Consider the following 27,728-nt stretch of genomic DNA (forward strand, 5'->3'; position numbering starts at 1 on the left):
CTGCGGGATAATTCAGCGCTGGGAGCGGGGGAAGCTCCGCACCGGCACCGAGACCGCACCGAGCCCCGGAGCGCGGCACCGGCACCGGCACAGGACCGGGACCGGGACCGGGACCGGGACCGGGACCACCTCGGGCACCGGGACCGCATCAGGCACCGGCACCGCACTGGAACCGATTCAGGCTCTGGGCACCACACCGGGCTCTGCACCGAGCACCGGAACCGCATCAGGTACCGGGACCGCCCCGGGACCGCCCCGGGACTGCTCCGGGACCGCATCAGGTACCGGGACCATCCCGGGCTCCGCCCCGGCACCGTATCAGGCACCGGGACCACTCCGGGACCGACCCGGGACCGCTCCGGGACCGCATCAGGTACCGGGGCCACCTCGGGCTCCGCACCGGGACCGCATCATGTACCGGGACCACCTCAGGGTCCTTCCCGGGACCGCCCCGGGACCGCATCAGGCACCGGGACCACCCCGGGACCACCTGGGGCTCCCCACCAGGACCGCATCATGTACCGGGACCACCCCGGGACCACCTCGGGGTCCTCACCGGGACCACCCCGGGACCGCATCAGGTACCGGGACCACCTCGGGCTCAGCACCGGGACCGCATCAGGCACCGGGACCACCTCGGGACCACCTCGGGCTCCGCACCGGGACCACCCCGGGACCACATCAGGCACCGGGACCACCTCGGGCTCCGCACCGGGACCACCTCAGGGTCCTTCCCGGGACCGCCCCGGGACCGCATCAGGTACCGGGCCCGGTCCTGAGCCCGCCCCGGCGGCCCCGGCTCCATGGCGAGTCCCCGCGGGGATTTGGGGACAGGATTTGGGAAGCTGAATTTTGGGGACAGGAATTTGGGGACAAGATTTGGGGGACAGGAATTTGGGGACAGGAATTTGGGAGGAGGATTTTGGGGTCAGGAATTTGGGGTCAGGATTTGGGGACAGGAATTTGGGAATGGGATTTTAGGGGGAGGAATTCTGGAATGGGATTTTGGGGACAGGAATTTGGGGACAGGAATTTGGGAATGGGAATTTGGGGACAGGACTTGGTGACAGGAATTTGGGGACAGAAATTTGGGGACAGGAAATTGGGAATGGGATTTTGGGGACAGGAATTTGGGGACAGGAATTTGGGGTCAGGATTTTGGGACAGGAATTTGGGAGCAGGATTTTGGGGACAGGAATTTGGGAATGGGATTTTGGGGACAGGACTTGGTGACAGGAATTTGGGGACAGAAATTTGGGGACAGGAAATTGGGAATGGGATTTTGGGGACAGGAATTTGGGGACAGGAATTTGGGGTCAGGATTTTGGGACAGGAATTTGGGAGCAGGATTTTGGGGACAGGAATTTGGGAATGGGATTTTGGGGACAGGACTTGGTGACAGGAATTTGGGGACAGAAATTTGGGGACAGGAAATTGGGAATGGGATTTTGGGGACAGGATTTGGGGACAGGAATTCGTAAATGGGATTTTGGGGACAGGAATTCAGGAATGGGAATTTGGGAAAAGGATTTTGGGAAAGGAATTTGAGAGCGGGATTTTGGGGACAGGATTTTGGGGACAGGATTTTGGGAATGGGATTTTGGGAGTGGGATTTTGGGGACAGAATTTGGACACAGGAATTTGGGATCGGGATTTTAAGAGCAGATTTGGGGTCAGGACTTGGTGGATCAGGATTTTGGGTCGGATTTTGGGAATGGGAATTTGGGGATGGGGATTTGGGAATGGGAATTTGGGGACAGGAATTTGGGGACAGGAATTTGGGAATGGAATTTTTGGGACAGGAATTCGGGGATGGGATTTTGGGGACAGGATTTTGGGACAGGAATTTGGGGACAGGAATTTGGGGACAGGAATTTGGGGACAGGAATTTGGGAGGAGGATTTTGGGGTCAGGAATTTGGGGACAGGAATTTGGGAATGGGATTTTGGGAGTGGGATTTTGGGGACAGGAATTTGGGGACAGGAATTCAGGAATGGGATTTTGGGGACAGGATTTGGGGACGGGAATTTGGGGACAGGAATTTGGGAACGAGATTTTGAGGACAGAATTTTGGGATTTTGGGGACAGGATTTTGGGAATTTGGGAACGAGATTTTGGGGACAGGATTTGGGGTCAGGATTTCCTGGTTAATCCACTTTAATTTGCATATTTAATTAGCATCCCTTCCCAGATTTCACCTCTCTTTATAATAGATACAATAGAATTAGTATCTGATAATATGCTAATTATCACAGCATAATTAGCATATTTAGTCAACATATCCCATTCCCTTGGCTGAATAATTTGCATCTTTAATTAGCATGTCTTCTCTAGTTTCACCTCCCCTAATTAGAGAACTATTAGCATATTTAATAAACATAGCCCCTTCCCGTGGCTGAATAATTTGCTGTCTAATTAACATATCTAATATCTAATTATCATAATTAATAGTATATATTTGCTCTCTAATTAGCATATCTGATTCCCATGGCTGAATAATTTCCTCTCTAATTAATATATCTAATATAATATCTGATATCTAATTAAAATAATTAATAAACCATCTTTGCTTTCTAACTAATACTATATTTACTCTCTAATTAGTATATCCCATTCTGTGGCTGAATAATTTGTTAATTAATATATCTAATATAATAACTAATATGTAATATAATTAATAAATTATGTTTTCTCTTTAATTAATACTATATTTGCTCTCTAATTAATGTATCCCATTCCCGTGGCTGAATAATTTGATCTCTAATTAATATAGCTAATATAATATCTGACATCTAATTAATATAATTAATAAACTATATTTGCTCTCTAATTAATATATCCAATTCCCGTGGCTGAATAATTTGCTCTCTAATTAATACATCTAATATAATATCTGATATCTAATTAATAGAATTAATAAAATATATTTGCTTTTTAATTAATATTATATTTGCTCTCCAATTAGTGTATCTCATTCCCGTGACTGAATAATTTGCTCTTTAATAATATATCGACTATAATATCTAATACCTAATTAATATAATTAATAAATTATATTTTTTCTCTCATGAATAAAATATATTTTCTGTCTAATTAATATATCCCATTCCCATGGCTGAATAATTTGCATCTTTAATTAGCATCCCTCTCCTGATTTCACCTCCCATAATTAGAGAATAATTAGCCTATTTAATTAATAGATCCCATTCCCATGGCTGAATAATTTCCTCTCTAATTAATATATCTAATATAATATCTGATACCTAATTAATATAATTAATAAAACATATTTGCTCACTAATTAACATATCTCATATATTATCTAATACCTAATTATAAAATAAAAAACATATATATTAAATAAATTTCATTTCTTAAAGAGAAAATATAATTTATTAATTCTATTTTCTCTTTAATAAATAAAATATATTTGCTCTCTAATTAATGAATCCAATTCCCTTGGCTGAATAATTTGCATCTTTAATTAGCATCCCTCTCCTGATTTCACCTCCCATAATTAGAGAACAATTAGCCTATTTAATTAATATATCCCATTCCCCTGGCTGAATAATTTGCTCTCTAATTAATATAGCTAATATATATATAATATATATAATTAATATAGATATAATTAATTATATATATAATTAATAGAATTAATAAAACATATTTGTTCTCTAATTAATGCTATATTTGCTCTCAAATTAATATATCGAATATAATATCTAATACCTAATTAATATAATTAATAAATTATATTTTCTCTTTAATGAATAAAATATATTTGCTCTCCTAATTAATAGATCCCATTCCCGTGGCTGAATAATTTCCTCTCTAATTAATATAGCTAATACAATATCTGATATCTAATTAATAGAATTAATAAAACATATTTGCTCACTAATTAACATATCTAATATATTATCTAATGCCTAATTATAAAATAAAAAATATATATATTATATAAATTTCATTTATTAAAGAGAAAATATAATTTATTAATTCCATTTTGTCTTTAATAAATAAAATATATTTTCTCTGTAATTAATATATCCCATTCCCTTGGCTGAATAATTTGCATCTTTAATTAGCATCCCTCTCCTGATTTCACCTCCTATAATTAGAGAATAATTAGCCTATTTAATTAATATATCCCATTCCCACGGCTGAATAATTTCCTCTCTAATTAATATAGCTAATATAATATTTGATATCTAATTAATAGAATCAATAAAACATATTTGTTCTCTAATTAATGCTATATTTGCTCTCAAATTAATATATCTAATAGAATATCTAATACCTAATTAATATAATTAATAAATTCTATTTTCTCTTTAATGAATAAAATATATTTGCTCTCTAATTAATATATCCAATTCCCTTGGCTGAATAATTTGCATTTTTAATTAGCATCCCTCTCCTGATTTCACCTCCCATAATTAGAGAATAATTAGCATATTTAATAAATATATCCAATTCCCATGGCTGAATAATTTCTTCTCTAATTAATATATCTAATATAATATCTGATGATACCTAATTAATATAATTATTAAAACATATTTGCTGACTAATTAACATATCTAACATGTTATCAAATACCTAATTATGAAATAGAAAAATATATATTTTATTTATTAAAATATATTTGCTCTCTAATTAATATATCCCATTCCCTTGGCTGAATAATTTACATCTTTAATTAGCACCCCTCTCCTGATTTCACCTCCCATAATTAGAGAACAATTAGCATATTTAATTAATAGATCCCATTCCCATGGCTGAATAATTTGCATCTTTAATTAGCATCCCTCTCCTGATTTCACCTCCCATAATTAGAGAACAATTAGTGTATTTAATTAATATATCCCATTCCCGTGGCTGAATAATTTCCTCTCTAATTAATACAGCTAATATATATATAATATATATAATTAATATTTATATATAATTAATTATATATATATATAATTAATTATATATATATATAATTAATAGAATTAATAAAATATATTTGCTCTCTAATTAATGAATCCCATTGTCACGGCTGAATAATTTGCATCTTTAATGATCACAACTAATTAACTCTGGAATTAGCTGCCTAATCACCATTACCAAGACTAATTAACCCCGATTAATTAACGAGAAAACAAAACGCCGTGGATGCCAACTGGGGGATCTTTCCAGTTAAAAACTCCGGGAAAAGGGCGGGAAGCTCATCCCGAGGCGCGGATTTCGGGATTTCGGGATTTGGGGATTTTGGGATTTTGGGATTTTGGGATTTTGGGATTTTGGGATTTTGGGATTTGGGAGGCTCCGGAATAACCCCGCGGATTATCGGGATCCGCCCTTCCCTATTTTTAGAGCCGTGAGAGGATCAGCGGGAATCAGGATTCCGTCGCCTCGGCCGCGATTCCGACGCTCGGCCCTTTTCCTTCCCGGAGAGGACGGGGTGAGTTGGGAATTCCGGGAATTTTTTTTGGGATCTCCACACCCCAACCCCGATCCTGATCCGTGGGTTTGGGGTGGGGAAATATCGGGAATTTTGGCGGGGGGTGGGGGGGTTAATCCGTGTGTGGATCCTTGGGAACAGTTGGAACGGGATTGGGAATGTTGGGAGGGGCCGAATCCATGAATTTTTTTCCTGGGAATTGCTGGAACGGGATGGGGAATTTTGAGGGGTTTAATCCATGTTCTTTTTTTTTTTTTTTTGGGAATGCCTGGAATGGGATAGGGAATTTTTAGGGAGTTTAATCCATGTGCTGAATCATTGGGAATGGCTGGAATGGGATTGGGAATTTTTTTCCTGGATCCTTGGGAATGTCTGGAATGGGATTGGGAATTTTGAGGGGGGTTTAATCCATGAATCCTGAATCTTTGGGAATGGTTGGAATGGGATTGGGAATTTTGAGGGGTTTAATCCATGAATCCTGAATTTTTAGAAATGGCTGGAATGGGATTTGGAATATTGGGGGGCTCTGATCCATGAATTTTGAATCCTTGGGAATGTCTGGAATGGGATGGGGAATTTTTCCTGAATCCTTGGGAATGGCTGGAATGGGATTGGGAATTTTGAGGGGGTCTGATCCATGTATTTTTTTCCTGGGAATGTCTGGAATGGGATGGGGAATTTTTCCTGAATCCTTGGGAATGGCTGGAATGGGATTGGGAATTTTGAGGGGGTCTGATCCATGTATTTTTTTCCTGGGAATGTCTGGAATGGGATGGGGAATTTTTTTCCTGAATAATTGGGAATGACTGGAACGGGATGGGAATTATGAGGGGTTTAATCCTTGGGAATGGCTGGAATGGGATTGGGAATTTTGAGGGGGTCTGATCCATGAGTCCTGAATCCTTGGGAATGCTGGAGTGGGATTGGGAATTTTGAGCTAATATAATCCATGCATTTTTTTTTCCTGGGAATGTCTGGAATGGGGCTGGGAATTTTTTTCCTGAATCCTTGGGAATGGCTGGAACGGGATGGGAAATTTTGAGAGGGGTTTAATCCATGTTCTTTTTTTTTGTTGGGAATGACTGGAATGGGATGGGGAATTTTTAGGGAGTCTAATCCATGTCCTGAATAATTGGGAATAACTGTAATGGGATTGGGAATTTTGACGGGGGTCTGATCCATGAATTCTGGATCCTTGGGAATTGCTGGAATGGGATGAGGAATTTTGATGTGGATCTGATCCATGAGTCCTGAATCCTTGGGAATGGCTGGGATGGGATTGGGAATTTTGAGGGGGGTTTATCCATGAATCCTGGATCCTTGGGAATGGCTGGGATGGGATTGGGAATTTTGAGGGGGGTTTATCCATTAATCCTGAATTTTTGGGAATGACTGGATTGGGATTGGGAATTTTGATGTGGGTCTGATCCATGAATCCTGGATCCTTGGGAATGCTGGAGTGGGATTGGGAATTTTGACGGGGGTCTCATCCATGAATTCTGGATCCTTGGGAATGGCTGGAATGGGATGTGGAATTTTGAGGGGGGTTTATCCATGAATCCTGAATCCTTGGGAATGCTGGAGTGGGATTGGGAATTTTGAGCTAATATAATCCATGTATTTTTTTCCTGGGAATGGCTGGAATGGGATGGGGAATTTTTTTCCTGGATCCTTGGGAATGGCTGGAATGGGATAGGGAATGCTGAGGGGGGGTCTAATCCATGAATCCTGAATTTTTGGGAATGGCTGGAATGGGATGGGGAATTTTGAGGGGGTCTGATCCATGTATTTTTTTTCCTAGGAATGGCTGGAATGGGACTGGGAATGCTGGGAGGGGTCTGATCCATGTCCTGAATAATTGGAAATGGTTGGAATGGGATTGGGAATGTTGGGAGGGGCTGAATCCTGAATTTTTTTTTCCTGGGAATGGCTGGAATGGGATGTGGAATTTTGAGGGGGTCTCATCCATGAATTCTGGATCCTTGGGAATGGCTGGAATGGGATTGGGAATTTTGAGTGGATTTAATCCTTGTATTTTTTCCTGGGAATGGCTGGAATGGGACTGGGAATTTTGGGAGGGGTCTGATCCATGTCCTGAATCCATGGGAATGGCTGGGATGGGATTGGGGAATTTTGAGGGGGGGTCTAATCCATGAATCCTGAATCCATGGGAATGGCTGGGATGGGATTGGGAATTTTGAGGGGACTGATCCATGAATCCTGAATCCTTGGGAATGCCTGGAATGGGATTTGGAATTTTGAGGGGGGGTCTAATCCATGTCTTTTTTTTCCTGGGAATGGCTGGAATGGGATGGGGAATTTTGAGGGGGTCTAATCCATTCCGTGAATCCTTGGGAATGCCTGAAAAGATCCAGGAATTTTTGGAGCACCTTCGCAAGCTTCTCCCAAAATATTTTCCATCATCCATCTCCTTGCTCCGATTCCCATTCCCAGGAAACGCCGGAACGCCGGGATAACCCATCCGGGGGAGCCGTCTCCTTCCCTCACCTCATCCCGAGCAGCCGGAATTCTGGAATTCCCAAGAATTCCCTCACCTCATCCCAACTTCCACACCCTCCAAGCCGCTCCGGAGGGAAGGAATTCCATCCCACGGATCCCAACCGATCCCAGCTTGGAATTCTCCGCACCGATCCCGTAAATCCGCATTTCCCCGGAGTCGACACCATGGAATTCCACCCGGGAAAAGCGGGAATTCTCTCCCTCCTGCTGGTGGCCGCGCTGAGCCGCCGGTCGCTGGAGAAATCCCTTCCCGCGGAATACCGGGAGCAGGAGGATTCCCGGGAATCGCCGGGATTGATCCGGTGCGGGGAATACAGCAACCAGGTGCTGCCGGACGGGCGGTGCCGCGTGGTGGCCACGCTGCCGCAGGGCGACGAGCGGCGCTGCCCCGACCTGTTCCGCTGCACCGACGAGGTCTCCTTCTGGCTCCACGAGAACGAGGAGCGCAAGCAGCAGATCCTGGAGCTCCGGGAATCCATCGCCGAGCTCCAGGAGGAGCTACGGAACCACCGGCACCGCCTCAAAGCCCTGGAGATCCAGGTGGGAAAAGTGGAGTCTGCAGGTTTGGTTTTCTTGTTTTTCCAGCTGCTGGAATTTGGCAGGGTTGGAGCTCACATTCCATGGATGATTCCTTCAAAATGAATCCAAAATCCTTGAGTTTCACCCATGGAATCTCCTCCACCTTTTTAAGGACTGGAGATCCATCCCGTTCCCAAAGCCCTGGAGATCCATATAAAAATGTCCATGGAATTTATTCCATGGGCAATTCCAGCTCCTGGAATTTGGCAGGATAGGAACTTGGATCAGGAACATTCCGGGGATAACATCCCCAAAATGAATCCCAAATCCTTGAGTTTCATCCATGGAATCTCCTCCACCTTTTTAAGGACTGGAGATCCATCCCATTCCCAAAGCCCTGGAGATCCAGGTGGGAAAAGTGGAGTCCGTGGGTTTGGTTTGGTTTTTATTCCATGGGAGGTTCCAGTTCCTGGAATTTCGCAGGGTTGGATGATTTCCTCAAAATCAATCCCAAATCCTTGAGTTTCACCCATGGAATCTCCTCCACCTTTTTAAGGAATGGAGATCCATCCCGTTCCCAAAGCCCTGGAGATCCATATAAAAATGTCCATGGAATTCATTCCATGGGCAATTCCAGCTCGTGGAATTTGGCAGGATAGGAACTTGGATCAGGAACATTCCGGGGATAACATCCCCAAAATGAATCCCAAATCCTTGAATTTCATCCATGGAATCTCCTCCACCATTTTGAGGTTGGGGACCCATCCCATTCCCAAAGCCCTGGAGATGCAGGTGGGAAAAGTGGAGTCTGTGGGTTTGGTTTGGTTTTTATTCCATGGGAGGTTCCAGTTCCTGGAATTTGGCAGGGTTGGAGCTCGCATTCCATGGATGATTTCCTCAAAATGAGCCCCAAATCCTTGAGTTTCATCCATGGAACCTTCTCCACCATTTTGAGGTTGGGGATCCATCCCATTCCCAAAGCTCTGGAGATCCAGGTGGGAAAAGTGGAGTCTGCAGGTTTGGTTTGGTTTTTATTCCATGGGAGGTTCCAGTTGCTGGAATTTTGCAGGGTTGGATGATTTCCTCAAAATCAGCCCCAAATCCTTGAGTTTCACCCATGGAATCTCCTCCACCTTTTTAAGGAATGGAGATCCATCCCATTCCCAAAGCCCTGGAGATCCAGGTGGGAAAAGTGGAGTCCGTGAATCTGGTTTTCTTGTTTTTCCATGGGAATTCTAACTCCTGGATAATGGCAGGGTTGGAGCTCGCATTCCATGGATGATTTTCTCAAAATCAATCCCAAATCCCAGAATTTTATCCATGGAATCTCCTCCACCATTTTAAGGACTGGAGATCCATCCCATTCCCAAAGCCCTGGAGATCCAGGTGGGAAAAGTGGAGTCTGTGGGTTTGGTTTGGTTTTATTCCATGGGAGGTTCCAGTTCCTGGAATTTGGCAGGGTTGGAACTCGCATTCCATGGATGATTTCCTCAAAATCAATCCCAAATCCCAGAGTTTCACCCATGGAATCTCCTCCACCATTTTGGGAAGAGCTGTGGATCCATCCCATTCCAAGATGGTTTCCCACACCACACCTGGATTTCCGCCCATGCCGAGGATCAGGAGCGTTCCATGGATGATTTTCTCAAAATGATTCCAAAATCCCAGAGTTTCATCCAGGGAATCTCCTCCACCATTTTAAGGGCTGGAGATCCATGCCATTCCAAAAGCCCTGGAGATCCAGGTGGGAAAAGTGGAGTCCGTGGGGTTGGTTTGGTTATTATTCCATGGGAGGTTCCAGTTCCTGGAATATGGCAGGGTTGGAGCTCACATTCCATGGATGATTTTCTCAAAATGAATCCAAAATCCGGGAGTTTTTTCCATGGAACCTCCTCCACCTTCTTAAGGACTGGAGATCCATCGCAGTCCCAAAGCCCTGGAGATCCAGGTGGGAAAAGTGGAGTCTGTGGGTTTGGTTTGGTTTTATTCCATGGGAGGTTCCAGTTCCTGGAATTTGGCAGGGTTGGAGCTCACATTCCATGGATGATTTCCTCAAAATCAATTCCAAATCCTTGAGGTTCATCCATGGAATCTCCTCCACCATTTTGGGAAGGGCTGTGGATCCATCCCATTCCAAGATGGTTTCCCACACCACTCCTGGATTTCCGCCCATGCTGAGGATCAGGAGCGTTCCATGGATGGTTTTCTCAAAATGAATCCCAAATCCCAGAGTTTTATCCAGGGAATCTCCTCCACCATTTTGAGGTTGGGGATCCATCCTGTTCCCAAAGCCCTGGAGATCCAGGTGGGAAAAGTGGAGTCTGTGGGTTTGGTTTTCTTGTTTTTCCATGGGAATTCCAGCTGCTGGAATTTGGCAGAGTTGGAGCTCGCATTCCATGGATGATTCCTTCAAAATCAATCCCAAATCCTTGAGTTTCACCCATGGAATCTCCTCCACCATTTTGGAAGGGCTGTGGATCCATCCCATTCTAAGATGGTTTCCCACACCACACCTGGATTTCCGCCCATGCCGAGGATCAGGAGCGTTCCATGGATGATTTCCTCAAAATGAATCCAAAATCCCTGAGTTTCATCCATGGAACCTCCTCCACCAATCTGAGGTTGGAGATCCATGCCATTCCCAAAGCCCTGGAGATCCAGGTGGGAAAAGTGGAGTCCGTGGGTTTGGTTTGGTTTTTTATTCCATGGGAGGTTCCAGTTCCTGGAATTTTGCAGGGTTGGATGATTTCCTCAAAATCAGTCCCAAATCCTTGAGTTTCACCCATGGAATCTCCTCCACCTTCTTAAGGACTGGAGATCCATCCCGTTCCCAAAGCCCTGGAGATCCAGGTGGGAAAAGTGGAGTCTGTGGGTTTGGTTTGGTTTTTATTCTGAGAGTTTGAGCTCCTGGAATTTGGCAGGGTTGGAGATCACATTCCATGGATGATTCCTTCAAAATCAGTCCCAAATCCTTGAGTTTCACCCATGGAATCTCCTCCACCTTTTTAAGGACCGGAGATCCATCCCATTCCCAAAGCCCTGGAGATCCAGGTGGGAAAAGTGGAGTCCACAGGTCTGGTTTTCTTGTTTTCCCATGGGAATTGCATCTCCTGGAATAGAGCAGGGTTGGAGCTCGCATTCCATGGATGATTTTCTCAAAATGAATCCAAAATCCCAGAGTTTTATCCAGGGAATCTCCTCCACCTTTTTAAGGGTTGAAGATCCATCCCATTCCCAAAGCCCTGGAGATCCAAGTGGGAAAAGTGGAGTCTGTGGGTTTGGTTTTCTTGTTTTTCCATGGGAATTCCAACTCGTAGATAATGGCGGGGTTGGAGCTCACATTCCATGGATGATTCCTTCAAAATCAATCCCAAATCCTTGAGTTTCATCCATGGAACCTCCTCCAACATTTTAAGTCTTGGGGATCCATCCCATTCCCAAAGCCCTGCAGATCCATGTAAAAATGTCCATGGAATTTATTCCATGGGCACTTCCAGCTCCTGGAATTCCACAAGGCAGGAACTGGGATCAGCAGCATTCCAGGGATAATTCCCTCAGCGCCAATCCCAAATCCTTGAGTTTCATCCATGGAATCTCCTCCACCGTTTATGGAAGGTCTGCAGATCCATGTAAAAATATCCATGGAATTTATTCCATGGGTGCTTCCTGCTCCTGGAATTTGGCAGGAATTTGGATCAGGAACATTCCAGGGATAACATCCCCACCATGAATCCCAAATCCTTGAGTTTCACCCATGGAATCTCCTCCATTATTTTTGGAAGTCCCGTGGATCCATCCCATTCCCAAAGCCCTGCAGATCCAGGTTAAAATGTCCATGGAATTTTTTCCAGGGAATCCTTGGAGCCGCTTCCCGATCCCCAAGGGGCTCCGGGAGAGCTGGAATTTGGGGAAGGGCTGGAGGGGCAGGAGCCAGGGAATGGAATTCCCAGTGGGAAAGGGGAGCTTGGGATTTTGGGATCTGGGGAAGGAATTCCCGTCTGGGCTGGAATTCCCAGAGAATCCCTGGATCCCTGGGAATGCCCAAGGGTGGGTTTGGATCACCCCGGGATGGTGGGAAGTGTCCCTGGGATGGGATTGGAGATCCATGGATCCCATCCCAAACCATTCCGGGATTCTGGGATCGAGGACACTCAGGATCCATCCCGAGGGATTTTTATGGAATTTGGGGATGGAAAAGGGAAGGGAGACCCTTCCTGGAGTCCCAAATTCCCAGTGAAGCCCCTGGATCCCAAAATTCCTTCTCCAGGAGGAATCGGGATGGGGATGGATCCACTGCCAGGCTGGGAGAGCCGGGAATGTTCCCCTGGATCAGGGAAGGATCCAGGGAATCCTTGGAGCTGCTTCCCGATCCCCAAGGGGCTCCAGGGGAGCTGGAATTTGGGGAAGGGCTGGAGGGGCAGGAGCCAGGGAATGGAATTCCCAGTGGGAAAGGGGAGCTTGGGATTTTGGGATCTGGGGCAGGAATTCCCGGCTGGGCTGGAATTCCCAGAGAATCCCTAGGAATGTCCAAGGGTGGGTTTGGATCAGCCCGGGATCATGGGAAGTGTCCCTGGGATGGGATGGAAGGTCCATGGATCCCATCCCAAGCCATTCCAGGTTTCTGGGATCGAGGACACTCAGGATCCATCCCGAGGGATTTTTATGGAATTCGGGGATGGAAAAGGGAAGGGAGACCCTTCCTGGAGTCCCGAATTCCCAGTGAAGCTCCTGGATCCCAAAATTCCTTCTCCAGGAGGAATCAGGATGGGGATGGATCCAATGCCAGGCCGGGAGAGCCGGGAATGTTCCCCTGGATCAGGGAAGGATCCAGGGAATCCTTGGAGCCTTTTCCAGAGGGAAAGGAGAGCTGGAATTTGGGGAAGGGCTGGAGGGGCAGGAGCCAGGGAATGGAATTCCCAGTGGGAAAGGGGAGTTGGGATTTTGGGATCTGGGGAAGGAATTCCCGGCCGGGCTGGAATTCCCAGAGAAACCGCGGCCTCCACTGGATCCTTGGGAATTTCCACGGAAAACCTGGATCACCCTGAGCTGGCGGGAGACATCCCTACCCATGCGAACGGGCCACGCTGGAACATCATAATGCCAAAAAAGTTCGGAAAGAATTCCCACATTCCTAACCCGCTGTTGGCCGAATCCCGAGAACGTCTCGCCGGGTGGGATCTCCCAGGTGAATTCCAACCAAATTTCTGTTCCCCAAATCCCATTTTTTTGGTTTTTTTGGTTTTTTTTTTGCAGCGGGAGGAGGAGGAGGGTCGGAACCAGAGCGTGATCCGGCGGCTGCAGGAGCTGGAGCAGCATTCCCGGGAATCCGGCACGCTGGCGCACGTCCAGGCCGCGCTGCTCTACGAGCTCCAGGCCCAACTCAACAACGTCTCCTCTGCCATGGCCGAGGGCGCCTGGAGGAGCCGCGGCTGCGCCCGCCCCGCGCAGCTCCGGCACCCAGGTGGGAGCGATGGAAATAACCAAATTCACGGGTTTTATCGCAAAAAAAATCAGTTTTTTTCTGGTTAAAAATAAGCGAAAAATTCCTGAAAATTTGGTGGTTTTACTGCAAAAAAAATTCATTTTTTACGCTAAAAATTCCCAAAAATTTGGAGGTTTTACCACAAAAAAATTCATTTTTTCTGCGTAAGAACCACCAAAAAAAATCATGCAAATTTGGAGGTTTTACCACAAAAAAATTTCATTTTTTCCACTAAAACATTCCTGAAAATTTGGAGGTTTTACCGCAAAAAAAATTCATTTTTTTTCTGCTTAAGAACCCCACAAAAAATTCCCCAAAATTCGGAGGTTTTACCATTAAAAAATTCATTTTTTCCGCTAAAAAATTCCCGAAAATTTGGAGGTTTTACCGTAAAAAATTCATTTTTTTCACTTAAAACACACAAAAAATTCCTGAAAATTTGGAGGTTTTACTGCAAAAAAAATTCATTATTTCCGCTAAAAAATTCCCAAAAATTTGGAGGTTTTACTATCAAAAAAATCATTTTTTTTCCACTTAGGAACCCACATAAAATTCCCCAAAATTTGGAGGTTTTACTGCAAAAAAAATTCATTTTTTACGCTAAAAATTCCCAAAAATTTGCAGGTTTTACCACAAAAAAATTCATTTTTTCTGCATAAGAACCACCAAAAAAATCATGCAAATTTGGAGATTTTACCACAAAAAAATTAATTTTTTCCACTTAAGAACTCACAAAAAATTCCAAACAATTCGGAAGTTTTACCATAAAAAATTTCATTTTTCCACTAAAAAATTCCCAAAAATTCAGAGGTTTAATAACAAAAAATTTTTTGCCACTTAAAAACACGCCAAAAATTCCTGAAAAATTGGAGGTTTTACCGCAAAAAAATTCATTTTTTCTGCTAAAAAATTCACAAAAATTTGGAGGTTTTATCGCAAAAAAATGCGTTTTTTCCAGTGAAAAATTCCTGAAAATTTGGTGGTTTTACCGCAAAAAAAATTCATTTTTTACGCTAAAAAATTCCCAAAAATTTGCAGGTTTTACCACAAAAAAATTCATTTTTTCTGCATAAGAACCACCAAAAAAAATCATGCAAATTTGGAGATTTTACAACAAAAAAATTAATTTTTTCCACTTAAGAACTCACAAAAAATTCCCAACAATTCGGAGGTTTTACCACAAAAAAATTCATTTTTTATGCTAAAAAATTCCCAAAAATTTGGAGGTTTTACCATAAAAAAATTCATTTTTTCCACTAAAAATTTCCTGAAAATTTGGAGGTTTTACCGTAAAAAAAAATTGCTTTTTTTTTTCTGCTTAAAAACACGCCAAAAATTCCTGAAAATTTGGAGGTTTTACCACAAAAATATTATTTTATTTTGCTTAAAAACACACAAAGAATTCCCAAAAATTCGGAGGTTTTACCATAAAAAAATTCATTTTTTCCACTAAAAAATTCCTGAAAATTCAGAGGTTTTATAACAAAAAATTTGGTTTTTTCTGCTTAAAAACACACGAAAAATTCCCAAAAATTTGAAGGTTTTACCACAAAAAAAATCATTTTTTCCACTAAAAAATTCCCAAAAATTTGAAGGTTTTGCCATAAAAGAATTCATTTTTTCCGCTAAAAAATTCCTGAAAATTTGGAGGTTATACCATAAAAAAATTCATTTTTTTCACTAAAAAATTCCCAGAAATTTGGAGGTTTTGCCATAAAAAAATTCATTTTTTTCTGCTAAAAAATTCCCAAAAATTTGGAGGTTTTACCATTAAAAAACTCTTTTTTTTTCTGCTTAAAAACACACGGAAAATTCCCAAAAATTTGGAGGTTTTACCACAAAAAAATTCATTTTTTCTGCGTAAGAACCACCAAAAAAAAAATGCACACAAATTCAGAGGTTTTACCATGAAAAAATTCTTTTTTTTCGCTAAAAAAAATTCCTGAAAATTCAGAGGTTTTATAACAAAAAATTAGGGTTTTTTCTGCTTAAAAACACAAAAAATTCCCAAAAATTTGGAGGTTATACCATAAAAAAATTCATTTTTTCCGCTAAAACATTCCTGAAAATTCGGAGGTTTGATCATCAAAAAATTCATTTTTTCTGCTTAAAAATTCCTGAAACTTTGGAGGTTTTACCATAAAAAAATTCATTTTTTCCACTTAAGAACCCACAAAAAATTCAAGAAAATTCGGAGGTTTTACCATAAAAAAAATTTATTTTTTCCACTTAAGAACCCACAAAAAATTCCCCAAAATTTGGAGGTTTTACCACAAAAAAAATTCATTTTTTCCACTAAAATATTCCTGAAAATTTGGAGGTTTTACCATTTAAAAAAATCTTTTTTTTTCACTTAAAAACACGCAAAAAATTCCTGAAAATTTGGACGTTTGACCACAAAAAAAAATCATTTTTTCTCCGTAAGAACCACCAAAAAAAATTTCACACAAATTCGGAGGTTTTACCATAAAAAATAAATCATTTTTTTCTGCTTAAAAACACGCCAAAAATTCCTGAAAATTTGGAGGTTCTACCATAAAAAAATTCATTTTTTTCACTAAAAAATTCACAAAAATTTGGAGGTTTTATAACAAAAAATTTGTTTTTTTCTGCTTAAAAACACAAAAAATTCCCAAAAATTTGGAGGTTTTGCCATAAAAAATTTCATTTTTTTCCACTAAAGAAACAAAAAGATTCCTGAAAATTCGGAGGTTTTACCACAAAGAAATTATTTTGTTTCGCTTAAAAACACACAAAAAAATCCCGAAAATTTGGAGGTTTTACCACAAAAAGTTTCATTTTTTCCACTAAAAAATTCCTGAAAATTTGGAGGTTTTACCACAAAAAATTCATTTTTCCCTCTTGAAAACACGTGAAAAATTCCTGAAAATTCAGAGTTTTTACCACAAAAAATTCCTGAAAATTTGGAGGTTTTACCACCAAAAAAATTCTTTTTTTTCCCACTTAAAAAGCCCCTAAATTTTTTTGGGATTTCTCTGGTTTTAGGGATTTTTTTTTATTATTTATTATTTTTTGGTAAGTTTTTGGTTCTTTTTCCTTGAAATAATTTGGGATTCTCCCCAGAATAATTTCCAATTTTCCCTGGAATAATTTCTGCTTTTCCCTGGAAAAATTTTTGGTTTTCCCTGGAATAATTTCCGATTTTCCCTGGAATAATTTGTGATTCTCCTCAGAATAATTTCTGATTTTCTGTGGAATATTTTCCGATTTTCCCTGGAATAATTTCGGATTCTCCTCAGAATAATTTCTGTTTTTCTGTGGAATAATTTCTGATTTTTCCCAGAATAATTTCTGCTTTTCCCTGGAATAATTTCCGATTTTTCCTGGAATAATTTCTGCTTTTCCCTGGAATAATTTCCAATTTTCCCTGGAATAATTTCAGATTTTTTTCCTGGAATAATTTCAGATTCTCCCCAGAACAATTTCTGCTTTTCCCTGTAATAATTTCAGATTTTTCCCTGGAATAATTTCAGATTTTTCCCTGGAATAATTTCAGATTTTTCCCTGGAATAATTTGTGATTCTCCCCAGAACAATTCCCGATTTTCCCTGGAATAATTTCTGATTTCCCCGGAACAATTTCCGATTTTCCCTGGAACAATTTCTGATTTTTCCCTGGAATAATTTCAGATTTTTTCCTGGAATAATTTGTGATTCTCCTCCAAATAATTTCTGGTTTTCTGTGGAATAATTTCCGATATTCCCTGGAATAATTTCTGCTTTTCCCCGGAACAATTCCCGATTTTCCCTGGAACAATTTCCGATTTTCCCTGGAATAATTTCAGATTTTTTCCTGGAATAATTTCAGATTCTCCCCAGAATAATTTCTACTTTTCCCTGGAATAATTTCCGATTTTCCCTGGAATAATTTCAGTTTTTTTCCCTGGAATAATTTGTGATTCTCTTCAGAATAATTTCCAATTTTCCCTGGAATAATTTCTGATTTTTTCCTGGAATAATTTCTGATTCTCTTCAGAATAATTTCTGATTTTCTGTGGAATAATTCCCGATTTTCCCTGGAATAATTTCGAATTCTCACCAGAATAATTTCTGCTTTTCCCTGGAATAATTTCTGCTTTTCCCTGGAATAACTTCCAATTTTCCCTGGAATAATTTCAGATTTTTTCCTGAAATAATTTCGGATTCTCCTCAGAACAATTTCTGTTTTTCTGTGGAATAATTTCTGCTTTTCCCCAGAATAAGTTCTGCTTTTCCCTGGAATAATTTCTGCTTTTCCCCAGAACAATTCCTGATTTTCCCTGGAATAATTTCCGATTTTCCCTGGAATAATTTCTGCTTTTCCCCGGAACAATTCCCGATTTTCCCTGGAATAATCCCCTTTAGGCTCTGCCCACACCCCCACCCCTGAACCTCCAAATCCCGGGATATTTTTTCCCCGTTTTTTCCCGGGAAAATCCATAACCGCGGCTCTCTCCCCGTTCCGCATTCCCAGAGATCCAACAGGGCCGGAATTGTCCCGTCGACTGCGCTTCCGTCTACTCCAACGGGCTCCGGAGATCCGGGATTTACAGCGTCGTGCCCTCGCTCCGCGGAATTCCCATCGAGGTCCTCTGCGAGATGGACACCGAAGGTCCGGAATTCCCGGGAATTCCGAGGGTTGTTGGGCGCTGCGGCGTTCCCAAGGTTCTCGGAGATCCGGGAGGGTTTGGGAATTTTGGGATGTCCTGGAGTTTGGAGTTTGATCCTGGTGGGTTTCATCCCAGTCAAAGGAGGTGTAGAGAATCCAAAATCCTGGAATTTTTTCCTGAAATCCCACCCCATTCCCATTCCAACACCTCCCGCTATCCCAGGGTGCTCCAGCCATTCCTTGGATATTCCCAGGGATTCTCTGGGAATTCCAGCCCAGCCGGGAATTCCCTCCCAAGAACACAAAATCCCAAATCCTGGAATTTTTTGGTGGGAAAAGCCCTGAAATCCCATCACATTCCAATTCCTCCTTGGATATTCCCAGGGATTCTCTGGGAATTCCAGCCCAGCCCCTTCCCACCCTCCCAGCTGGGAATTCCTTCCCAAGATCCCAAAATCCCAAAATCCCAAAATCCCGACCCTCTGGCAGTGGGAGCCGTTCCTGCCCTGCCATTCCCGGCCCTTTTCCCAAATCCCTCTCCAGCTCTCCTGGATTGGATCCATCCCCATCCCGACTCTTCTCCAGGAAGGAATTTTGGGATCCAGGGGCTTCACTGGGAATTCAGAATTCCAGGAAGGGTCTCCCTTCCCTTTTCCATCCCCAAATTCCATAAAAATCCCTCGGGATGGATCCTGAGGTCCTCGATCCCAGAATCCCGGAATGGTTTGGGATGGGATCCATGGACCTTCAATCCCATCCCAGGGTCACTTCCCACAATCCCGGGGTGATCCAAATCCACCCTTGGACATTCCCAGGGATTCTCTGGGAATTCCAGCCCAGTCGGGAATTCCTTCCCAAGATTCCAATCCAAGGATTCCCCTTTCCCAGGGAATCCCCTCCATTCCCAGCTCTCCCAGTCTGGAATTGGATCCATCCCCATCCCGATTCCTCCTGGAGAAGGAATTTTGGGATCCAGAGGTTTCACTGGGAATTTGGAATTCCAGGAAGGGTCTCCCTTCACTTTTCCATCCCCAAATTCCATAAAAATCCCTCGGGATGGATCCTGAACATCCTCGATCCCAGAATCCCGGAATGGTTTGGGATGGGATCCATGGATCTCCAATCCCATCCCAGGGACACTTCCCACGATCCCGGGGTGATCCAAACCCACCCTTGGGCACTGCCAGGGATTCTCTGGGAATTCCAGCTCAGCCGGGAATTACTGCCCAAGATCCCAAAATCCCAAGCTCCCCTTTCCCACTGGGAATTCCATTCCCTGGCTCCTGCCCCTCCATCCTTTCTCCCAAATCCCGCTCCATCTCTCCTGGACAATTCCATGGATTTGAATTCCCCTTTTTCCTGGTGGATCTCTCCGGATTTTCCCTGGATTTTCCCTGGATTTTCCCTGGATTTTCCCTGGATTTTCCCTGGATTTTCCCTGGATTTTCCCTGGATTTTCCCTGGATTTTCCCGTTTTCCGTCCTCTCCCGGCAGGGGGTGGCTGGACCGTCATCCAGCGGCGCCAGGACGGATCCGTGGATTTCAACCGGACCTGGAACGAGTACAAGGAAGGATTTGGGGACCTGAACGGGGAATTCTGGCTGGGCAACGACAACATCCACCGGATGACGAGCCAGGGAGATTATTCCCTACGGATCGACCTGGAGGATTGGAATAACAAACACAAACACGCCTTCTACCAGGTCTTCAGGTAAAACCCGGCGGAATTCCCGGGATTTCAAACCCTTGGGAGACCCTCGGGCGGTGGGAATTCTGTCCAAGGAGGTTTCCGGGTCCATCCCAGTTTCTCCTTCCCGTCCCACCTGGATTTCATCCCAAATTTTAAAGTTGGATGTGAATTAGGGTCCGTGTCCAAATTCCAAATCCGTGGGGAAAAGGAGGTGTAGGAACCCATGGATAACCCCTGGTTTATCCCTGTTTTTTTGGCTCCGTGCCCAAAATCCAAGGATTTTGAGGAATTTGCCCCAAAATTCCTCAAAGGGGCTCCCGATTTTGCCTGGTTTGGATTTTTGTCCTCTCCATTCCTTTTTTTTCCTGGTATCCTTTGGAATCTCCAGCCCTTCCCCTTGTCCCGTATTTTATTTTTCCAGCCGAGTCAGCCACATCCCGGATTGTTCCGGAGTGTCTGGATTGTCCCAGAGGATCCCATTCCCTGTTTTCCCTGGAAATGTGAAATGTTCAGGGCTCCTAAAATCCTGGAATGCTTTGGGTGGGAAGGGACATTTCCAACCTTATCCCATTCCATGGGCACCTTCCATTATCCCAGGCTGCTCCAACCTTTCCTTGGATATTCCCAGGGATTCTCTGGGAATTCCAGCCCAGCCAGGAATTCCTGCCCCAGATCCCAAACTCCCAAGCTCCCCTTTCCCACTGGGAATTCCATTCCCTGGCTCCTGCCCCTCCAGCCCTTCCCCAAATTCCAGCTCTCCTGGAGCCCCTTGGGGATCGGGAAGCGGCTCCAAGAATTCCCTGGATCCTATCTCTTCATCCTTGGAGCATCATCCCAAAATATTTACCTCCTTCATTGTGGTTTCCCAGATTTGCTCCACCCATTTCATCCCGAAATTCCCAAATTCCCATCCCACAGAAGTGAAGAAACCTCCTCATCCTTGACTTCCTGACGTGATAAATCCCATTTATCAGCCGGAGCGGCCCCGCCTCCGGAAAATAAAAAATTCCCACCCAAATCCCGACCATCCCAAGGAAACATTCCCAATTTTTTTTTTTTCCGGGCAGCATCGAGGACGAGGAAAACTTCTACCGGCTGCACGTGGAGGGGTTCAGCGGCACGGTGGAGGATTCCTTCGCCTGGTACCACGACAAGAGGAGCTTCAGCACTCCGGATTCCGGGAATATCTGCGCCGAGATTTCCCACGGAGGCTGGTGGTACCACCAGTGCTTCTTCTCCAACCTCAACGGCGTCTACTACAAGGTGAGGGACGGATTTGGGAATTCTTCTTCACCCATCCCCAATCGGGATCGGAGGGATGGACATGGAGGAAAAGCGGGAATGGGAGGAGGGAGGGTGTTGTTCCTGGAATTGTGGAATTGTTGAGGGTGGGGAAGTTCTCGGAGAGAATCCAGATTTCCAGTCCTGACGCTGATCCGTGTCCTCCCAAATCCCTCCAGGAATGGGAATTCTGCCCCAGCCCTGGGCTGGAAAACTCTTTCCAGGCAGGAATTATTCCCAATATTCCATAAACCTCCCCTGGAATGGCTGAAGGCTGTTCCCTCTCATTCCCGGCGAGATCATTCCCAAATTCCTGAGGTTGGATGGAAAAGTTCTCCGAGGTCGATTCCAAGCATTCCCAGAATTTCCAATCCTGTCAATGATTCGTGTCCTCCCAAATCCCTCCAGGAATGGGAATTCTGCCCCAGCCCTGGGCTGGAAAACCCTTTCCAGGCAGGAATTATTCCCAATATTCCATAAACCTCCCCTGGAATAGCCGGAGGCCTTTTCCTCTCATTCCCAGCAAAATCATTCCCAAATTCTTGAGGTTGGTTGGAAAAGTTCTCTGAGGTAAATTCCAAGCGTTCACGGAATTTCCAGTCCTGACGCTGATCCGAATCCTCCCAAATCCCTCCAGGAATGGGAATTCTGCCCCAGCCCTGGGCTGGAAAACCCTTTCCAGGCAGGAATTATTCCCAATATTCCATAAACCTCCTCTGGAATGGCTGAAGGCTGTTCCCTCTCATTCCCAATGAGATCATTCCCAAATTCTTGAGGTTGGTTGGGAAAGTTCTCCGAGGTTGAATCCAAACATTCCCAGAATTTCCAGTCCTGCCGCTGATCCGAGTCCTCCCAAATCCCTCCAGGAATGGGAATTCTGCCCCAGCCCTGGGCTGGAAAACCCTTTCCAGGCAGGAATTATTCCCAATATTCCATAAATCTCCCCTGGAATGGCTGGAGGCCGTTCCCTCTCATTCCCAGCGAGATCATTCCCAAATTCTGGAGGTTGGTTGGGAAAGTTCTTCGAGGTTGAATCCAAACATTCCCAGAATTTCCAGTCCTGCCGCTGATCCGAGTCCTCCCAAATCCCTCCAGGAATGGGAATTCTGCCCCAGCCCTGGGCTGGAAAACCCTTTCCAGGCAGGAATTATTCCCAATATTCCATAAACCTCCCCTGGAATGGCTGAAGGCCGTTCCCTCTCAATCCCAGCGAGATCATTCCCAAATTCTTGAGGTTGGTTGGGAAAGTTCTCCAAAGTCGATTCCAAACGTTCCCAAAATTTCCAGTCCTGCCGCTGATCCCTGTCCTCCCAAATCCCTCCCGGAATCGGAATTCTGCCCCAGCCCTGGGCTGGAAAACCCTTTCCAGGCAGGAATTATTCCCAATATTCCATAAATCTCCCCTGGAATGGCTGGAGGCCTTTTCCTCTAATTCCCAGCAAGATCATTCCCAAATTCTTGAGGTTGGCTGGGAAAGTTCTCCGAGGTCGATTCCACACATTCCCAGAATTTCCAATCCTGCCACTGGTCCGTGTCCTCCCAAATCCCTCCAGGAACGGGAATTCTGCCCCAGCCCTGGGCTGGAAACCCTTTCCAGGCAGGAATTATTCCCAATATTCCATAAACCTCCCCTGGAATGGCTGAAGGCCGTTCCCTCTCATTCCCAATGAGATCATTCCCAAATTCCTGAGGTTGGTTGGAAAAGTTCTCCAAGATTGAATCCAAGTATTCCCAGAATTTCCAATCCTGCCACTGATCCGTGTCCTCCCAAATCCACAGGGATTTAAATCCCTCCAGGAATGGGAATTCTGCCCCAGCCCTGGGCTGGAAAACCCTTTCCAGGCAGGAATTATTCCCAATATTCCATAAACCTCCCCTGGAATGGCTGAAGGCCTTTTCCTCTCAATCCCAGCGAGATCATTCCCGAATTCTTGAGGTTGGTTGGAAAAGTTCTCCGAGGTTGAATCCAAGTGTTCCCAGAATTTCCAATCCTGTCAATGATTCGTGTCCTCCCAAATCCCTCCAGGAATGGGAATTCAGCCCCAGCCCTGGGCTGGAAAATCCTTTGGTTCGTTAATTTAATTAATGTTAATTAATTTACTTCTGTTGATTTTGTTGAGTTAATCTTGCAATTTTGTTTAGTAACGTTTAATGAATTTAATTTATTTTAGTTTTTCGTTAATTGTTTAAGTTGGAGATTTCTCTATAAATGTGTTGATGAGTGCTTCTGGGTTTAGGGATGTTTTATTATTATTATTATTATTATTATTATTATTGTTGTTGTTGTTGTTGTTGTTACTATTGTTACTATTATTATTACTATTATTATTATTAATGTAGTCATAATATTATTTCCTACAATAATAGTATTAATGAATATTATTAATAATATGAAGAAATTATAATTATTATTAAATATATAATATATTGATATATATTACATGTTATGTAATCCATATTGTATATTATATATTATATATTATATAATAATATTATATATGTAATCGATATATAATATAATATAATATAATATCATATCATATCATATCATATCATATCATATCATATTACATTACATTACATTACATTACATTACTATAATTTATATTATGATATTTTCTATTATACTATAATATTCTAATATACAATATTACATATTAGAATATTACATGTTATATCATATATAAAATATTTATATATTTATTATATTTATTATTCATAATATTCATAAATATTATTACTAATACTATTATACTTTTAATATTATCTATTTTTATAATAATAGATAATATTGAAATTATCTATTATATGATCTATTATTATCTATCTAATATTCTGATATTCGGATTTTCTAATATTCTATTCTTCTATTATTATAATACTATATTATTATAATGTTATATTATTACATTACATTACATTACATTACATTACATTACATTACATTATATTATATTACATATTATATTATATTATATTATATTATATTATATTATATTATATTATATTATATTATATTATAACATCATTATATTATATTATATTATATTATATTATATTATATTATATTATATTATATTATATTATATTATATTATATTATATTATATTATATTATATTATATTATATTATATTATATTATATTATATTATATTATATTATATTATATTATATTATATTATATTATATTATATTATATTATATTATATTATATTATATTATAACATCATTATATTATATTATAACATCATTATATTACTATATTAGAACATTATTATATTATAACATTATTATATAATAATATTATTATATAATAATAATATTATTCGCATTATTGATGATGATGATGATAATGATGATGGTTATTATTATTATTAACAATAACAATAACAACAATAATAACAATAACAATAACAACAACACCAACACCAACAACAATAATAAGAATAGTAATATTAATAATAATAAACAATAACAATAACAATAACAATAACAATAATAATAATAATAATAATATTAATATTAATAATAGCAATAATAATAATAACAATAATATTAATAATGTAAATGATTAATTATGGTGTTTATGCCGCTCCTGACCCTCGGTGCTCTCTGGGCCCGGCAGGGTGGCCGCTATTCCGTGAAGAGCCGGAGGCTGCTGGGCCCGGACGGGATCGTGTGGTACTCGTGGAAGGACACGGATTACTATTCCCTGCGGAAGGTGGCCATGATGATCCGGCCCCGCGCCTTCCGGCCCCGCCTGTCCCCGTGACCCGCCGGGATCCTCGGATCCACCCGGAATCGCGCCGGGAAAGGATCCTGGAGCGCCGAGCCAGCGGGGTCTGGGATTGGTGGGAATGGATCCAGCGGGATCCAACGGGAATCGATCCCGGTCCTCCAATGTGGGAGAGCTCCTGGAATGTGGAGGTGATTCCTGGGAAGGGAATGGATCCAGCTGGGATCCAACGGGGAATCAATCCCAGTCCTCCAGTGTGGGAGAGCTCCTGGAATGTGGAGGTGATTCCTGGGAAGGGAATGGATCCAGTTGGGATCCAGTGGGGAATCAATACAAGTATTCCAACGTGGGAGATCTCCCGGGAATGTGGAGATGATTCCTGGGAAGGGAATGGATCCAACCTGGAATCGATCCCAGTCCTCCAATGTGGGAGATCTCCTGGGAATGCCAAAGTGATTCCCAGGAAGGGAATGGATCCAGCCGGGATCCAATGGGGAATCGATCCCAGTCCTCCAACGTGGGAGATCTCTGGGAATGTGGAGGTGATTCCTGGGAAGGGAATGGATCCAGCTGGGATCCAATGGGGAATCGATCCCGGTCCTCCAACGTGGGAGATCTCCTGGGAATGCCGAAGTGATTCCCAGGAAGGGAATGGATCCAACCAGGATCCAAACAGGAATCGATCCCAGTCCTCCAATGTGGGAGAGCTCCCAGGAATGTGGAGATGATTCTTGGGAAGGGAATGGATCCAACCTGGAATCGATCCCGGTCCTCCAGTGTGGGAGAGCTCCGGGAATGTGGAGGCGATTCCTGGGAAGGGAATGGATCCAACGGGGAATCGATCCCAGTTCTCCAATGTGGGAGATCTCCCGGGAATGTGGCAGTGATCCCTGGGAAGGGAATGGATCCAATGGGGAATCGATCCCAGACCTCCAATGTGGGAGATCTCCTGGGAATGTGGCAGCAATTCCTGGGAAGGGAATGGATCCAACGGGGAATCGATCCCAGTCCTCCAATGTGGGAGAGCTCCTGGAATGTGGAGGTGATTCCTTGAAAGGGAATGGATCCAACCAGGATCCAATGGGGAATCGATCCCGGTCCTCCAATGTGGGAGATCTCCCGGGAATGTGGAGGTGATTCCTGGAAAGGGAATGGATCCAATTGGGAATCGATCCCAGTCCTCCAATGCGGGAGATCTCCCGGGAATGTGGAGATGATTCCTGGGAAGGGAATGGATCCAATCAGGAATCGATCCAAGTCCTCTAACAGGGGAGATCTCCTGGGAATGTGGCAGCGATCCCTGGGAAGGGAATGGATCCAACCTGGAATCGATCCCAGTCCTCCGATATGGGAGATCTCCTGGGAATGTGGAGTTGATTCCTGGGAAGGGAATGGATCCAACCTGGATCCAAACAGGAATCGATCCCGGTCCTCCAACGTGGGAGATCTCCTGGGAATGTGGAGATGATTCCTGGGAAGGGCATTCCCAAGACTAAATCCGGTTTTTTGGATGCTGGGAATCAGCTCCCGGCTGATCCATGTGGATTTCCGTGGCCTCCAACCCAACGGAATTTCCCGAGTGATGCAATGGGGGAGTTTTCCATGTGGGATTTGACGGAGCTGCCGCTATTCCCGAGGATTTGCATCCCGTTTCCTAAGATCCCGAAGATCCGAGACCACAGGAATTCCATGCATGGAATCCACTCTGAGGGAAGCCAGGAGATCCAACGTGCATTCCCAGGGATGGAATCACAGGAAAACCAGGAAGGATTGCGCTCCACACCTTTGGGAATAAAAATATTCCATCGGAAAATATTCCAAAGGAAAAAAAAAAACCAAAAAAAAATACCTGGGAAGTTTTTCCATTTCTCCTTCTGTTTTCACCTTCCCGCCCTTTTGCCGGCAAAGAATTCCGGATGGATTTTCCACCCAGAAAAGGGATAAGAAATGATCAGATGGGATTTAAAACCCTTTTTTTTTCATTGCCTTACTCTGGATAATTAGAATTTATTGGGCAAGTTTGAATAATTAATTTGGATCATTAATTCGGGTGATTAATTAGGATAATTTATTTTAATATTCCATTGGGAGTTTCAGCCGGAAGCCCTCCGTTTTTCCATGGCTTTGAATTTTCCTGGGATCCGGATTTGGAAACTGGGACTCGGCTCCGCCCTCCCCGCATCTGATGATGAATATTTAATTTTATTTAATTAATATTTAATTGAACGACCTATTTTCCCATTCCAAGTTTTCTGAGGATGGAAATTCGGATTTATCCCTTCCAACCACTCCCTTCCCACTTGGTGCTCTCCTGGTGGATTCTTCCCGATATTCCGGACTCTGTTTTCCCTGGAATGTCGTTTTTTACGGATAAATCCATCGACAAGTTGCCTTCTGAGGATCCCACAAATAAATAATTCCAAGAGAATCAACCGAA

The 27,728-nt window shown here is 42.9% G+C and overlaps 1 protein-coding gene across 1 annotated transcript; it reads left to right on the plus strand.

Annotated features, from left to right (window-relative positions):
- LOC115494647 (fibrinogen-like protein 1) lies at positions 1-27,728 on the plus strand. The gene is made up of 8 exons (XM_072926220.1): positions 1-760; positions 5,368-5,455; positions 7,910-8,515; positions 13,748-13,955; positions 18,450-18,587; positions 20,079-20,295; positions 21,342-21,537; positions 25,181-27,728. The coding sequence occupies exons 3-8, from the start codon at positions 8,141-8,143 to the stop codon at positions 25,325-25,327; spliced, it is 1,281 nt and encodes a 426-aa protein (XP_072782321.1). The 5' UTR covers positions 1-760; positions 5,368-5,455; positions 7,910-8,140; the 3' UTR covers positions 25,328-27,728.

Source organism: Taeniopygia guttata, chromosome 3 (genome assembly GCF_048771995.1).
Source record: "Taeniopygia guttata chromosome 3, bTaeGut7.mat, whole genome shotgun sequence".
Lineage (NCBI taxonomy): Eukaryota > Metazoa > Chordata > Aves > Passeriformes > Estrildidae > Taeniopygia > Taeniopygia guttata.

Coding starts and splice junctions, on each gene's coding strand:
- LOC115494647 (XM_072926220.1), top strand. CDS start 8,141: ATGGAATTCCACCCGGGAAAAGCGGGAATTCTCTCCCTCCTGCTGGTG. Junction 18,588..20,078: donor CTGCGAGATGGACACCGAAG/GTCCGGAATTCC, acceptor CTCTCCCGGCAG/GGGGTGGCTGGACCGTCATC. Junction 20,296..21,341: donor GCCTTCTACCAGGTCTTCAG/GTAAAACCCGGC, acceptor TTTTCCGGGCAG/CATCGAGGACGAGGAAAACT.